The following is a 14,107-nucleotide window of genomic DNA, read 5'->3' as shown; positions in this document are numbered from 1 at the left end:
TAAAATTTTAAGATGTTTGGTTTTGAAGTTTTGTATATACAGTAAATAAATAAATTACAAATTATCTCAAGAATAAAATTGTAACCGGTGAAACAAATTACAAGCCTTTACTAAAATATTTATTCCATTAATACCCTTTTCTTCTTCCTTCATCTTCTTATTTCCCTATCATTCACTCTCCTTTATCTTCAACTTTCTTCATTCATTTGTCTTTCATTCTACAACAACCAAATTTACAACACCGGAGTGAAGAACACATGAGTAAAGAGTAATTTCAAGTCATCAAGTATGTGTCATTCTTAACTTATTCTATTGTTGATCTATATAAAAAGTGAGAAAGTTAGATTAAACCTCAATCACTTTTCTCGTACTCTCTCTTTATATACAATCAGTACATCTAGATTTCATTTCTTAGCTAGAAAGAATCATGGGCAAGGGTCTTAGTCTATACTCTGATTTTGGCAAGAAAGTCAAATGTACAAGCTTCCATCTTGTTTGGTTGGGTTATAATATTGTAAGTTAAAATAATTTAAATGACAAAAGAAAAAAAAAAAACCAAGCATTAGCCTCCAGCTGGGTGATTCCATCAACGACATACCAAATATCATACAATAAGTCTGAAACATTCCATTAGATGGATGACCATAACAATTTAAGCTATTAACATTTAATTTTCTTTAACAACCAAACATTTTTTTAATTCTGTGACAAATTAGACATCTAGCTTCTATGATCCGTAAACATGAGATCAAGTGTCTGGATTCAATGCGAGGATTGGAAGGGATAACGCATAAACTCCATGTCTCACTATGTCTCACTAGTAGATGAAATTGTTTTAAATGACATATCATGAAGGCATAAGGCTTTGGTTTCAACCGTTACATTGAAAATCCTTCAAAGTCTCTTGTGAAGCTCTAATGTGAAATGCATTTGATGAGAGTTTCTATACGCTCTCATGAGAGATTCACATGAGAACATTGAAAGCACTTCATATGAGATCTTAACATGAGAACTTCAATTACATGAGACCTTTGCACGAGAACTTCTACATGAGAGCTTCAAATGAGAGTTTCACATCAGAACTTCACATAAGAGCTTCAAATGAGAGTTTCACATCAGAACTTCACATAAGAGCTTCACATGAGAGCTTCAAATGAGAGAATACAACAGTTCTCATGTGAAGCGCACTTCAAATGAGAGCTTCACAAGAGAGCGTACAACAACTCCCATATGAAGCGCTTAACTTAACATGAGAGCTTCGCATGAGAGTGTACAACAACTTTCATGTGAAGCGTAATTCACATGAGAACGTACATCACCTCTTATGTGAAGCGCTTCACATGAGAACTTCAGATAAGAGCTTTACATGAGAGGGTTCAACAACTTTCATGTGAAGTGTGATTCACATGAGCGCTCCCATGTGAAACACTTATCATGAGAACTTCGCATGAGAGTTTCACATTGAAACTTGGCAACAAAAGATCTGGAGTGGAGGCTCTACAAGACTTAACTCTAATAATCCTCATGATTTATGAGGTAGCATCTATCGGAGTTGGCGAAGATTGGCCTGCCGAAATGTATGATGGTATAAAAATAATAATTTCTATTTTCTTGGTGGTTATAGTTAATGTAACTAACTATAACTAGTGACTATACTAAATTTTTACATTTCATTAATTTGGATAATGTAAAAAGAATAGAAGTAACAAGTTCTATAAACAATTATTTATAATTCATTCACCACATACAATTAAATCAAGTAATACAATAAGCTTCATCAAATAAAATTAAAATAATAATTTAAAATAATTTATATAAAATGATAAAATAGTTTTTTTTTATACTTTTTACTACTTTCTTATACTATCAACTAAACACAAAATAATAAAATTATATAATTTATACTCTTTTTATACCTCTAACCAAACACTAATAACATATATAATTTATACATTTCAATACCCTTGTACAATTAATACCCCTTATAACTTGTACCCATATACCTCGTACCAAATTTAGGCTTAAAATACTGTGAGTTTCGCCCTTGTCCATTTGTTATAGTATTCGAAAGTAAGAGAATCTAATCGGGCTCGTATGAACTAACTAGATGAGCAATACACAAGTCTCTCATCTCCATCGATTCACGTATCAACATATATTATTCTTTAACAATACACCAATGCTTATATTAGTTATGCATAGAGATCTTAGTATTAGGTGCTAAAATTTTGATTTAAAATTCTACTTAAAACACCTAATATTCCAACAATTAATGTACTATTTGTATTAGATCTCAAAATATTGAAGAAATTATGTAATTCAATTTAATATATAATTACTAAACTTTGAGAGTACAATTAATGTAGACAATTTATTCCATTATTTTAAAAGTCCTAGTATTTTGTTTTAAGCCAATTTCGATTAATAGTGTTAAACCTATCATTATTACAATTGAGTCCTATAGCGTCACGTATGACTAAAAGTTTACATATTAAATTAAAGGAATGAATGATTGATATATTATTAATAATAAATAACAATATTTATTTATGAAATAAATAAAATAAAATATTATATATAATTAAAGGATTTTAATTGTGTAATTAATATTTTAAAAAATATTATTTATTTATAAAATAAATAATATATAATTAAATGTATTAATTATGGAGTTAAGAATTTAAAAAATATATATTATTTAATTAAAGAATATTAAATAAATAAAATAATATATAATTAAAGATTAATTCAAATCCTCTCTTTCAATATTTTTTCGTCTATTTATACGGGATTAAACATTTTTAATTGATCTTTTGATTATATATTATTTTATTTCATACAAAAATATATATATTCTTTAAAATCTTATCTACATAATTAAGCCATATAAATAAATAATATTTATTTTAAAATTCTTTAATTTCATAATTAAACTCTTTAATTATATATATTGTTTTATTTCATTGAAATGTACTTTTATTTTTCAATTAATTGCCACCATATATTTTTGATGAAAAATTAACCTTTTATATTGAGAGACATGCCTGATAAGTATATTGACACCCATATCTCCACCATTCCCCCACATAAAGATCCGCTGCTTTTTTTCTTCATAACATAAGAACATTTTATTTTTAATGAAAAATATATATAGTGAATAAAAAAGAAATAAAATTATTATTCACCTTAACATATTTAAGTAAGTTTTTGTATGATTAGACCGACAGCCATATTTTTTTTTTATCATTTTTCAAAAATAATATAAAGATATACACTTTTTAATATTTTATTATCAACTCATATTTTCAAAGATTTATCTTGTATGCTAATATTATATCAATAATTATAATATAATATTATATAGATTAACAATTACATAGTAAAACAAGATATTTGAGACATGATACCCATATTATAGTTCATCATTCACTTAAAATAAATTAAGCTTGAAGACAATAACAATTTGACTAATCACAATGCCATCTTATCATCACGATGCCAACTCTTCATCATCTCGAGAAGTATTTCGTTCCATGTATCAATGGCTCCCGGCATACACCAATGGACACAATCATTCTGAACTCTCTCTTTTATACCATTTCCAAATGGATTCGCATACATATATGGTCCCGGATGACCATCCGCCCTCAATAGTGCCAACTTCGTCACGTCCAAACCTTCCAACCTTATTTTCCTAGACGACTCCTTCGCCTTCACCCTAGCCAAATCTATCTCATTCATTGCCACTTTTCTCATTTTCATATTCATCCCTTCCAAATCCTTTTCTCCCTCGTCCAACGGCCTTGTTTTAGGACATGCACCAAATTTATCCCACTCCCCTTCAAAATGATGAGGAGAAAACGTAGTCACTATAGCATGAAAATATCCTTCGCTTCTTTGATGTCCTCTTCTCTTGATTATTGTCTCAAGAGATGTCTTTATTGCTTTTCCAAACACTTTGTAGAATCCAACCTAGTTAAATAGATAATATATAAAATTATAACAATGATATATATAAATCTTATTGAATAATTCAAATCATCTTCCTTTCAATAAAGAACTAATAAATAATTGTCAAATATAATTATTTTTATAAAAAATTAAATTTTATCAATCAAATCACTTAATTAATTAACTAAAATACTAAATTTATTTATTTTAAAAAACTATTATTAGTCCTTCTATCAAAACATAAGAAACAAAAAAAATTGAAAAAAATCTCAAAATCCATCCAAATTAACCCTAAATCAAGATTTTTTAAAATAATATCAATCCATAAATTATTTAAAAAATCCTATACCGAACAAAGCATAGTAATATATTATTTAAATTTCATAATATAATATAATTGAATAAACCTCTGTTATGTTCTTAACACCACAGGAATGACAACCAATGACTGCGCCATTGTAGTAATACACCGCAGGGTGAAGAAACCAGTGACCGACCGACAACACAACCATGTCGAAATAATCAATATTCGACGCCCATGTCTCATCAACGGATTCCAAGTACAAACGATTATAATTGATCGATTGATCAGATTTCTCAATCCCCTTCACAAGAAACGGAGACCAATAGATCGATATGGTAAGATTATAAGACGGGAAATTCCAACGCCTGAACTTGTTGTCATACCCACTTGTGTAAACAAGGATAGGTTGAGAGAAAGAAGAGATCATGCAAAGGAGAGACTCAAGTTGATTCCTGGCCATGGAGTCTCCGATGAAGGCCAAATGTTTGTTTTTAGTTAGTGACAGAAAATGCATAGGATTGAATCTCGAGATCTTGCATTGATTTTGATGGGGCCTCCATCGCCAGTAGAGATAATTGGTATCGGGTCTTCCATTGTTTATACAGTTTTGGCCATCTTTAATTGTTTCACAGCTAGTGTCATTGTATAAAGGACCCATCTTGTCAGAAACCCATTTTCCATTTCCATAGTCGCATTTATCTGGAAAAAGAAAAGAAAAGAATGGTTTATCAATTAATCTCAAATATAATTACAAAGAAAATGAAAAAGATGAGACCTTTTGGTGAAAGAGGAGAATGGCGGTCAATGAAGAGGGGTTGAGTGAGAGTGATTGGATATAGGAAAATGCAAAAGAGAGATAAAGGGAAGAGGGCATAGAGGGAAAATGGGAGAAGCTTCTTGAAGTGAGAGAAGTTTAATTCATTATTGATGTATGGAGATGGGATTCTCATTTCTTGGAATGGTTGCTTCCTTTTCTTCTAAAGCTTCTTCCTTTTTCTCTTTCTAGAGTTAGAAAATTTTGGATCTTTAGATGCTCATTTTGATATCACAGATTGAGAGAAGAGAGAAAGAGAGTTGTAAGGGAAGTGTTGGTACATTTTCCTTTTATTTCTTTATTTTTATGTTTAATAATCAATTTTATTTTCAAGGAAAGAAAGATGTGGATGGCCTATAATATTTATTTCAGTGAGCTTGTTTGATTTTGGTTTTTTCTGTTTTTTTTTTATAAGATATTAAAAAAAAAATTGTTTTGATACAAAACAAAAGTAAGTTATTTTTGAGTTTGTAAATGAGTTAGTTATTAAAATGTTCTTTTTGTATTTAAGGTCTAGTTAGGTATAAAATTGTTGAAATAATTTATGGATTATAACAATAATCTTGTATGGTGTAAATTTTGAAAATATAGTTTTTTTCAAGTAAAAATACTTAAAATGTCGTAATATTATAATGAAAATAAAATTTTAAAAAATAAATTAGAGAATTTAAGTATTTTTATTAATAAATTAAATAATATAATTGATGAAAAAAGAGTAAAATTGTCACGTCCCAAAAAATCAACTTTTCTAGATTGAGAAATCTACGGTCTTGACAGAGATCTAGGACCGTGGATGATGGAACCAAAGACCGAGTGGTCCGACCGATGATCATGCAGATAAAGGATTTATTAGGCAAGTATCTTTTCTATATGTTTTATAAACCCACACAATGCTATTTATTCATGTATTTTATATAAACGATGCATAAGGTTTTCAAAGCATGTCCATGATTTCTAAAGAATGATGATTTTATAGAAGGGATATCGAATCAAAGTGATAATGATGAGGTATTGATGGATACGGGAGGATGGCTACTAGGATGAGCTCTGGTGGTCCGATGCTCCCAAAATATGGCTGAAGTATTGACGGATGGATGCCTTCCCTTGAGGATCAGCTCTCAAGGCTTAAGGTCCCAAACATGTGCTCAAGATGTTAATGTCATTTAATACTGATGATATTCCCTTAAAAACCCTCATGAATGCAATGTAGTATAAATGTCTTTTATGTATTTTTTTTCAATGTTTGCTGGGTCTATCGACTCACTATTCTTGTGTGGGGTAGGGACCCAACCAACGGTTTTAAATGACAGGTGAAGGGAGACTTGGAGTGGAGCAAGATGGTGGAGATGCGTGTGGAAGGAGGGACCGAGACCATATGACCGACTTTTATATCAACCATTTCAATAGAAACCTTAAAAAGACACCTAGCTATCGCATTTATGACAGATATTACGTTGAATTAGGTGCAAAAAATTAAGATTTTAGAGCGTCACAAAAATGGTCTTTATTAAGTTGAGATTATTACAAAATAATTTAATTGCTCACTGTATTTTAATATTTTAATTGATTAAATAAATAATTTTATATTTAAAACGATAGGGAAGGTAATAGATAAAATTTAAAAATAATTTAAAAAATCTAAAAATATCAAACTAGTCTATGATGCCTAAATTTGAAGTATAACCTAGTTTTAAGCCAAAAATATTGATTTTAATATATTTTTTCTCTATAAATATATCATTAGCCAATTGATTTGAAATAAGTTAATATTTTTTAACATAACTTAGTTATATATGTTCATATAATCATTCCTTTTCTTTTAAACTTAATTCTATCTTCAAACTCTATAGCTTCCTATGTCTTATATTTACTAAATTATTACAATAAAAATAAAATTATAAAAGTGTATAATTTATATAATCAATTAATTATATATTTTTTTTTAGAAAACGGTTAAAACTATTTCATTAAAATAACAAAAGTGGGAGGGTCAGAAATCAAAGCTAGACAAACCCTAACTATGATTAAGGATGACAATCAAAACACCCTAAAAACTAATTAATAGCATTCATACATTCTAAAAAAACAGAGATTACAAACAGAAAAGATTACATTCAAAACTAACCGTCCCAGCCTGGGATTTCGTATGCCATCTATCTTCATTGAGAGGCCTTCTTCCCCTTCCTCTTCATCTTCCTTTTCCTCTAACGATAAAAGGAGATTATATTGAAGAGGATGATGAGTATTGTTGTATCTCATTTTGAATTCTCTCTTTGTACGAGCCCGTTCTGATTTGATAGAAAGAATTGTTTTTGAGAGTTTTAGGGCTTTTACCTTTGTTATCTTCAACTTGAATTTCTGTATTCTTGTCTTCCTTATCTTCAGCTTCATCTTCAGACTCCACATTAATTTTGAAATCTTCTTTATCGACTTTAGAATTCGCTGTTTCAGCTTTGAAATTCTGGGTGTTTTCATCTTGACTTTCCTCAACAACAACTTGAGGTTCATCTTCCATTTTAGGCCTAATCCTTTGCATTACAGAAAATTTTATTTTTATTTTCACCTTAATTCCCTTTACTTTCTTTCTTTCGCTGATTTCATTTTTTTCAGAATCCTTCTTGCTTTCTTCTATAAATGTTTGATCTTTGATTTTAGCCTCCCAAGTTTCCTTCTTTTTCTTTTCTATTTTCTGAGTTTTATGTTCTTCTTCTTTATCTTTATCACATTTATTGTGCAGAAAAGTATTACAAAAAGCACACCTTTTTAGTTTCCATTCATAAGAGATCTCCATGATATTGCGCTTTCCTTTTCTGTCAACAACTGCCATTTTCATTGACAGGACACTCCTAAGATGCACTTCAATGCTAATTCTAGCAAAAGACAAGTTCTCTTCTCTTTCAATTATTGGGTCCATATATAATGGTTTTCTAATTGTACCTGCAAAGTGACTAATCTCTTAAACATTGTACATGTGGGCTGAAATGTTCTAGAGCTTGAACCAAATCTGAGCAGTTTCCTTTGGTCTACTCTATAAATTCATCTCTTCTGACTACTTTTTCAGCTTCATGCAATTTGATCCTATGTAAGTATGCCCATTCTCCAAGATTTTTTTTCAGATTTGAGCCCTTTTTGAATTGCAGGAAGTAGAGGTCATGTATGTTTGCAGAAACTTTTTCAAACCCCTTTTCTCCCCACTATTTAATTAGAGTCTCTTTGGTAGTTGTGAATGATACTCTATTTTTCCCAATGAAGTTTCCAACCACCACAAACTCCCAGTCTTCAATACATTTCTCCTCTACTTTAGAAGGCAGTTTAAATTGAAAAGGAGATTTGAGTACCCCTACCTTTGTTTGGATATCCCCAAGTAGTTTTTTCCTTTATAGGCATGATCTTCAGATTTGTTTTCTACTTTATTCTTCCATACTTCGTTGACTTTCCATGTTGAATTACTCCTAATAGTGTAGGTCTTAGTTTTGGGAGCCTTCATCAACTCCTTCATTGCTTCAACTGACCATTTAACTATCTCCTCATATTCTGTTTTTTTCAGTAAATTCCAGTCCTGGAGATAATGAATATTGAGTTGGACTGTTATTTGCTGAACTTTCTCTTTACCGATTGTGATTTCTCCCTTTTTAGAATGCATTAAGAGTTTGGTAATCTGTTTTTTAAGAGCAAACATGTTAGCTCTTTCATTATAACCAACCTTCCAAATTCATTCTTTCTTTCCCTGTTTTCCTAAAGTATTTTCTTCAGAATTTTTAACAACAATTGGTTCCTTACTTTTGCTACATTTATGTTTTTCCTGAATTTTTTTTCCAGCAACCCTATCAATTTTCTTTTCAGATACCTCTCTTAAACCTTCCATCACAAATTCTTTGACTTCCTTATACTTATTGCTTTTGTTTCTTCCTATTTTAATGAAAAACAGAATAAAACAACAAAACAACAAAGAAGAGCAATTACAGAATAAGGTACACCAGAAACCCTAGCTATACAAAACAGGGTAAACCAGAAACCCTAACCTTCTAACCAAACTTTGTAGATGAATGACCGACCTAGCAATTAGAGATGATACCGTGTTGTTCGTGCCGATTGTGCTGATCGTGCGCATGTTTGACAAGCGACACTGAACAACTAACAACGTGAACACAATAAGTGAAACGCGACCTTGATACCGTGCAAATCATGTCGATCGTGTCGTTCATTCCAATCGTGCCAATCATGTTATTCGTGTATTCGTGATGAGAGAATTTGCTGCTGAAATTTTCGCCGAAAATCTAAAATCTCCAGAGATTTTTTCTCCCTTAAATCTTTGAGTAATTCTTAGATGATGTACGCAATTAATTATATTTTTGTAACTAACATATTGGCCTCAATTGTTATTTTAAAAATAGATTATATTAAAAAAATAGATTAACACAAATTCTACCTTTCAATACAAGTGAGAATTGGGAAAGTTAAAGGATTCCTACCTTAGATGCAAATCAATTGGAAAGAAGCTTCTCCAAATAAAGGATACCAACATATCAATTAAATCAAATCCATAAAAAAACATAAAAAAACTTCTTCTTCATGTTATTATAAAGGCTAAAAGATGAACAGTCCAAACTCATGTGATCATAGAAGTAAGATATTAAAAAAGAGTTTTTATAAAGAATAAGACATCTACAATTGAGCATAAGACAATCACTTGTATATAATTGTGACATCAAAATGATACTAATAGTAAGAGGAGATGATTGAATTCTAAAATACTGTACTATTTTCAAAATAAAAAAGGCACGAGTCATCATCATTGATCTCAAAAACATTTCGATCTACAAATGAAATATGTTTATAAACAAATTAAGGATTCGTGCAAATTTGTTAAAACTTATAAATGTGTAGTTTATACATGATTCTAGAATAACAACCCCTATGTTTTCACAGGAATTACATTTGCATTTAATTTTGTAAAAGAGATACATAGGTAATTAATCTAATATGCTTATTTCATCTCCATCTCCATCTCCATCTCCATCTCCATCTCCATCTCCATCTCCATCTCCATCTCCATCTCCATCTTCACCTCCATCATTCAAGTGTACTTATTATTCCAATCAATTCTTTTCGAGATATCATGACCGCCTGTTGCATTAGATTATCCAGAGAAACTAATGAACTCTCCACAACACTGGACATTTTGATTTTCTTCATAGTCAAATAAAAATGCTAGCACCTCATTCACAAGAAACAAAACAATGATATTATGAAGACACTTTTCAATTAGCTTACCAAGATTTAGAGAATTTTGATTTTTCTTTTTGAAAAATAAAAACAATTTTTTCACAATCCTAGGAACATAATGTATCTAACTAAAATTCATCTTAATAGTCACTTGAATTAAACATTATTTCAAGACTAAAATAATAATTATAAAAATAAATAAAGGCTCTCCGTCGATACTAAAATCGTCATGTTTATTGTTTAATTGATTCAAAACATATTAATTGTCTTCTCTTGTAGAATGAAAATGTGATTGGGTATACTCCTCTTTTAAAGATTCTCTATAAAAGGCAAAAGAAACAGATTCGCAACAAATGTTTTCAAGTGTGGCTTTGAAGCAGTAGTTTACAACAATTGGCAGGAACGTAATGCGATAGTCTATGGCAGAACTCGCAAAAGTGTTGAAGAATTATGGAGAGACATAGTCTCGCATTGTGGCACACTTGCGGAAACGTGGAGAAAAGTTCCAAATACGAAACATAATTGGAATATCAACAGGAATTGGAATTTACCGTTTACTGAAATCATTAGAAACAAAAATATTGTAATAAGATAGTTCATTTACATTTTTGATTTTATTCAGAAAGATACGATTTCAAAATCATTCTAGGTCTGTCTAGAATAATCTCTTAAACTCGTGTTTTTTTTCCTGTTTTTGAGAATTTTTAATATAATGATACTAAGTCGTTTTTCCAAAAAAAAGGAAGAAAAATTACACAACATAAAAGTCTAATTTACAATAAGTTGTGGCTTCACTAGTAAAAAAACATTAGTAACTAAAAATAGTAATAGTTTGTACTGCAGTTGATATTAAGGGGTAGTACTAAATCGTTTTAAAAATCATTTATATAAAAGGGGTCAATATCAATCGTTTTTCTAACGGTTGATATTAACCCATTTATATTAACGGATTTTAAAGCGGTGAATATTGACCCCTCTATATCAATACTTTTAAAAACCGTTGATATAGAGGAAAAAATATCAACAATTTTAAAAACGATTAATTTAGAAGATGTCAATATCCACGGTTTTTAAAGCTGCTGATATACATTTGACGGTTGATATAAAACAGATCAATATAAACGGTTTTTAAAACGGTTGATATAAAGAGGGTCAATATCAACCATTTTAAGAACGGTTGATAATGAAGGGTCATCAATCGTTTTTAAAACCGTTGAGATATAGAGTGTCAATATCAACCATCTTTAATACCATTCATATTAGATTTATTTTTTTATTTTTTTAAGTTACAAATTTAATTTATAATTTATAAATACTATATTTGTAAAATAATATTAAATTTAAATAATATTAATATATATTTTTATATATCAATATATTTATTAATAATTAATTATAATTGTAAGCACTAAAAAATCTACATTCCAATTAATAATATTATAATAATTATTTTGAATTAATTTTAAATAAATAAGATCAAAATAAGTAACCCCATGGCCAAAATCTATTTAAAACAATTAATTAGATTTAATTAATATGATAATTAGTTAAATTAATTATGGGTTAAGGTCAAAATAAAAAAAAATTATTTGGATAAATGTTCCTATAATGTCTCAAAATAATTTTAGAAAAATTAAAGTAAAAAAGTAAATAATTTTTATGAATTGTTGTATCCATTTTATCTATAGAGAATTATTTATTTAAATCCTAAAAATATTCCAAAAAAAAAAAAAAAAATTGGTAAAACATTTAACGTATTTATTTTAATATTTTGTGTATTAAAAAGATCAAAATTAAAGCCATAAGGGTGAAAGAAAAATCAATTTCAAATAATTCTTTAAGGTTCTAATAAAATAAATAAATCAGTAATTTAGTGCAGCCGAAATCTAAAGAATTCACTACTGTAGGATTCATGGCCATCAGAACAACACTGGATTTTCATCTAACGCCCAAGAGAGTTCTACGTAGTCGGTTGTAGCCAAGGAGACGCGCGCCCGGGGACACAATGAATTAGGAGACGAGCATTTTCTAGAACTCTAACGGACCACCCAGATGCCAACGACGTCAAAACGGAACGCCAAAAACAGAAGAAACAACGTCATTTTTAGCTTCAATCACCTTCTTCATTGCAGCGACGCGAGGATAAACATGAAGAAGGCGTGATGATATTGGCTTATAGGAACTAATCCATTTGTTGAATGTTTTGACTAATTCAAAAGCTAGAACGATCACCCTACGATGGTGATCATTCTTCCCTGCGAAAATAGGGATGAATCACCCTCTAGTGACTTCCGGCCAAAAACAGCCAAAAGCCATTAATGGCTTTTGGCTGATTTAGGCCACTAGGCTCCCCCAACTAACCTAGGATGAGTATAAATCCCCCCCCCCTCAACTCATTCCAAAGGTAACATACCAACACATAAGCCTCAAATAAAAAATCGAAATCTGCCATTAAAGCTTCAAAACTTCAGATTTTTTTGAAATTTTTGTTTAAGGCATTCCAAGCTTGAGTGGAACAAGGCTCTAACCTTCAAGCATCTATGGACTTTGGAGCGCAATAAGGAGTCACTATGGATCAAATGAGTGCATGCGAGGTTTATGAAACACGAAATAAACATTTGGACCTGCAAAATTTATGAAGGTATGAGCTGGTCTCTGAAAAAGATTCTTAAACTAAGAAGTGATATTGCACTCTATTCTGGCACGACCCCTGGTTCGAAAACCAACCTATCATCCAAAAGGAGAAGTTTTAAAATACTCGTATCAAAAGGGACTACGCAAAAGCGAAAATTAGAGACATCAAAGATGAAAATTGGAACTCGCTCCTAAGAAGAATTCTAGAAGGAAAGAGGATACTTGATCATATAAGTAACATACAACTACACGAAAGACCGAATATTCATGAATGGAAATCTGAGGACAATGGGAAACTGGTATCGAAGAAAATATTGGAGGTAACCCGGGAAAAAGCGCACAAAGTAGAATGTGTTCCTCTTGTATGGTCAACGAAGATTATCCCTCGACACCAATTCATCCTATGGCTCGCCTTCTGGGAAAGACTTAGCACTCGTGATCGTATCATCAAGTATATGCGCATCCCAAATACGAGTTGTCTTATATGAATAGGAAATGAAGAAATCATAGATCACCTATCCGGGAGCTACTGTATTGTTTCGGAGCTTTGGGACAAATTATATAAAAGCCTGGAGCTGATTAGTTTCCCAAGCGAATGGAATAAAATTAAAGAAGCATCACTACTCAAAGTCAAGGGAAATAGATTTGTAACAAGCGTGTTCAAGTGCGGCTTTGGAGTAGTGGTGTATAACATTTGACAAGAACGGAATGCAAGGGTATATGGAAGAACCCGCAGGAACGTTGAAGAGTTATGGAATGATATTGTATTGGATTGCAGCGCCCTCGCGGGAACATGGAGAAGACTTCCAAGCACGGAGTAGAACTGAAATATCTACAAGAACTGGAATTTACCGTTTTTTGAACTCACTAGAATTGAAAGTATTGTAATCAGATAATTCATTTACGTTTTTAGCTTTTTAGCTTTTATTCAGAATGTTATGTGTTCAAAATCATTCTAGGCCTATCTAGAATGATCTCTTAAACTCGTGGGTTTTTTTTCCCGTTTTTGGGAATTTTTAATGAAATGACACTAAGTCGTTTCCCCCCCAAAAAAATCTTAAAATAAAAAACCCCATTTTTGGTCAAAAACTAGTTTGAACAAATTGATCATCATCTAGGTCGATCCATACCTTAAGATGATGATCAACATGCTCCTAGGAGCTTTGTGAAGCCACCCA

At 30.7% G+C, this 14,107-nt stretch overlaps 1 protein-coding gene across 1 annotated transcript; it reads right to left on the bottom strand.

The window, feature by feature from the left end:
• Positions 1–3,343: 3,343 nt before the first annotated feature.
• LOC124912576 (xyloglucan O-acetyltransferase 1-like) lies at positions 3,344–5,335 on the bottom strand. The gene is made up of 3 exons (XM_047453215.1): positions 5,031–5,335; positions 4,359–4,954; positions 3,344–3,972 (listed from the first exon to the last, which is right to left on the bottom strand). The coding sequence occupies exons 1-3, from the start codon at positions 5,203–5,205 to the stop codon at positions 3,472–3,474; spliced, it is 1,272 nt and encodes a 423-aa protein (XP_047309171.1). The 5' UTR covers positions 5,206–5,335; the 3' UTR covers positions 3,344–3,471.
• Positions 5,336–14,107: the final 8,772 nt, after the last annotated feature.

The sequence above is a fragment of the Impatiens glandulifera genome, chromosome 8 (genome assembly GCF_907164915.1).
Source record: "Impatiens glandulifera chromosome 8, dImpGla2.1, whole genome shotgun sequence".
Classification (NCBI taxonomy): domain Eukaryota; kingdom Viridiplantae; phylum Streptophyta; class Magnoliopsida; order Ericales; family Balsaminaceae; genus Impatiens; species Impatiens glandulifera.
This window is presented reverse-complemented; position numbering and strand designations above follow the sequence as displayed.

Excerpts from the sequence above, each read along its gene's own strand:
- LOC124912576 (XM_047453215.1), bottom strand. The coding sequence starts at position 5,205 with ATGAGAATCCCATCTCCATACATCAATAATGAATTAAACTTCTCTCAC. Across the intron at positions 4,955-5,030 it reads TTCTCCTCTTTCACCAAAAG|ATAAATGCGACTATGGAAAT; the intron begins GTCTCATCTTTT and ends TTCTTTTTCCAG. Across the intron at positions 3,973-4,358 it reads GTGTTAAGAACATAACAGAG|GTTGGATTCTACAAAGTGTT; the intron begins GTTTATTCAATT and ends CTATTTAACTAG.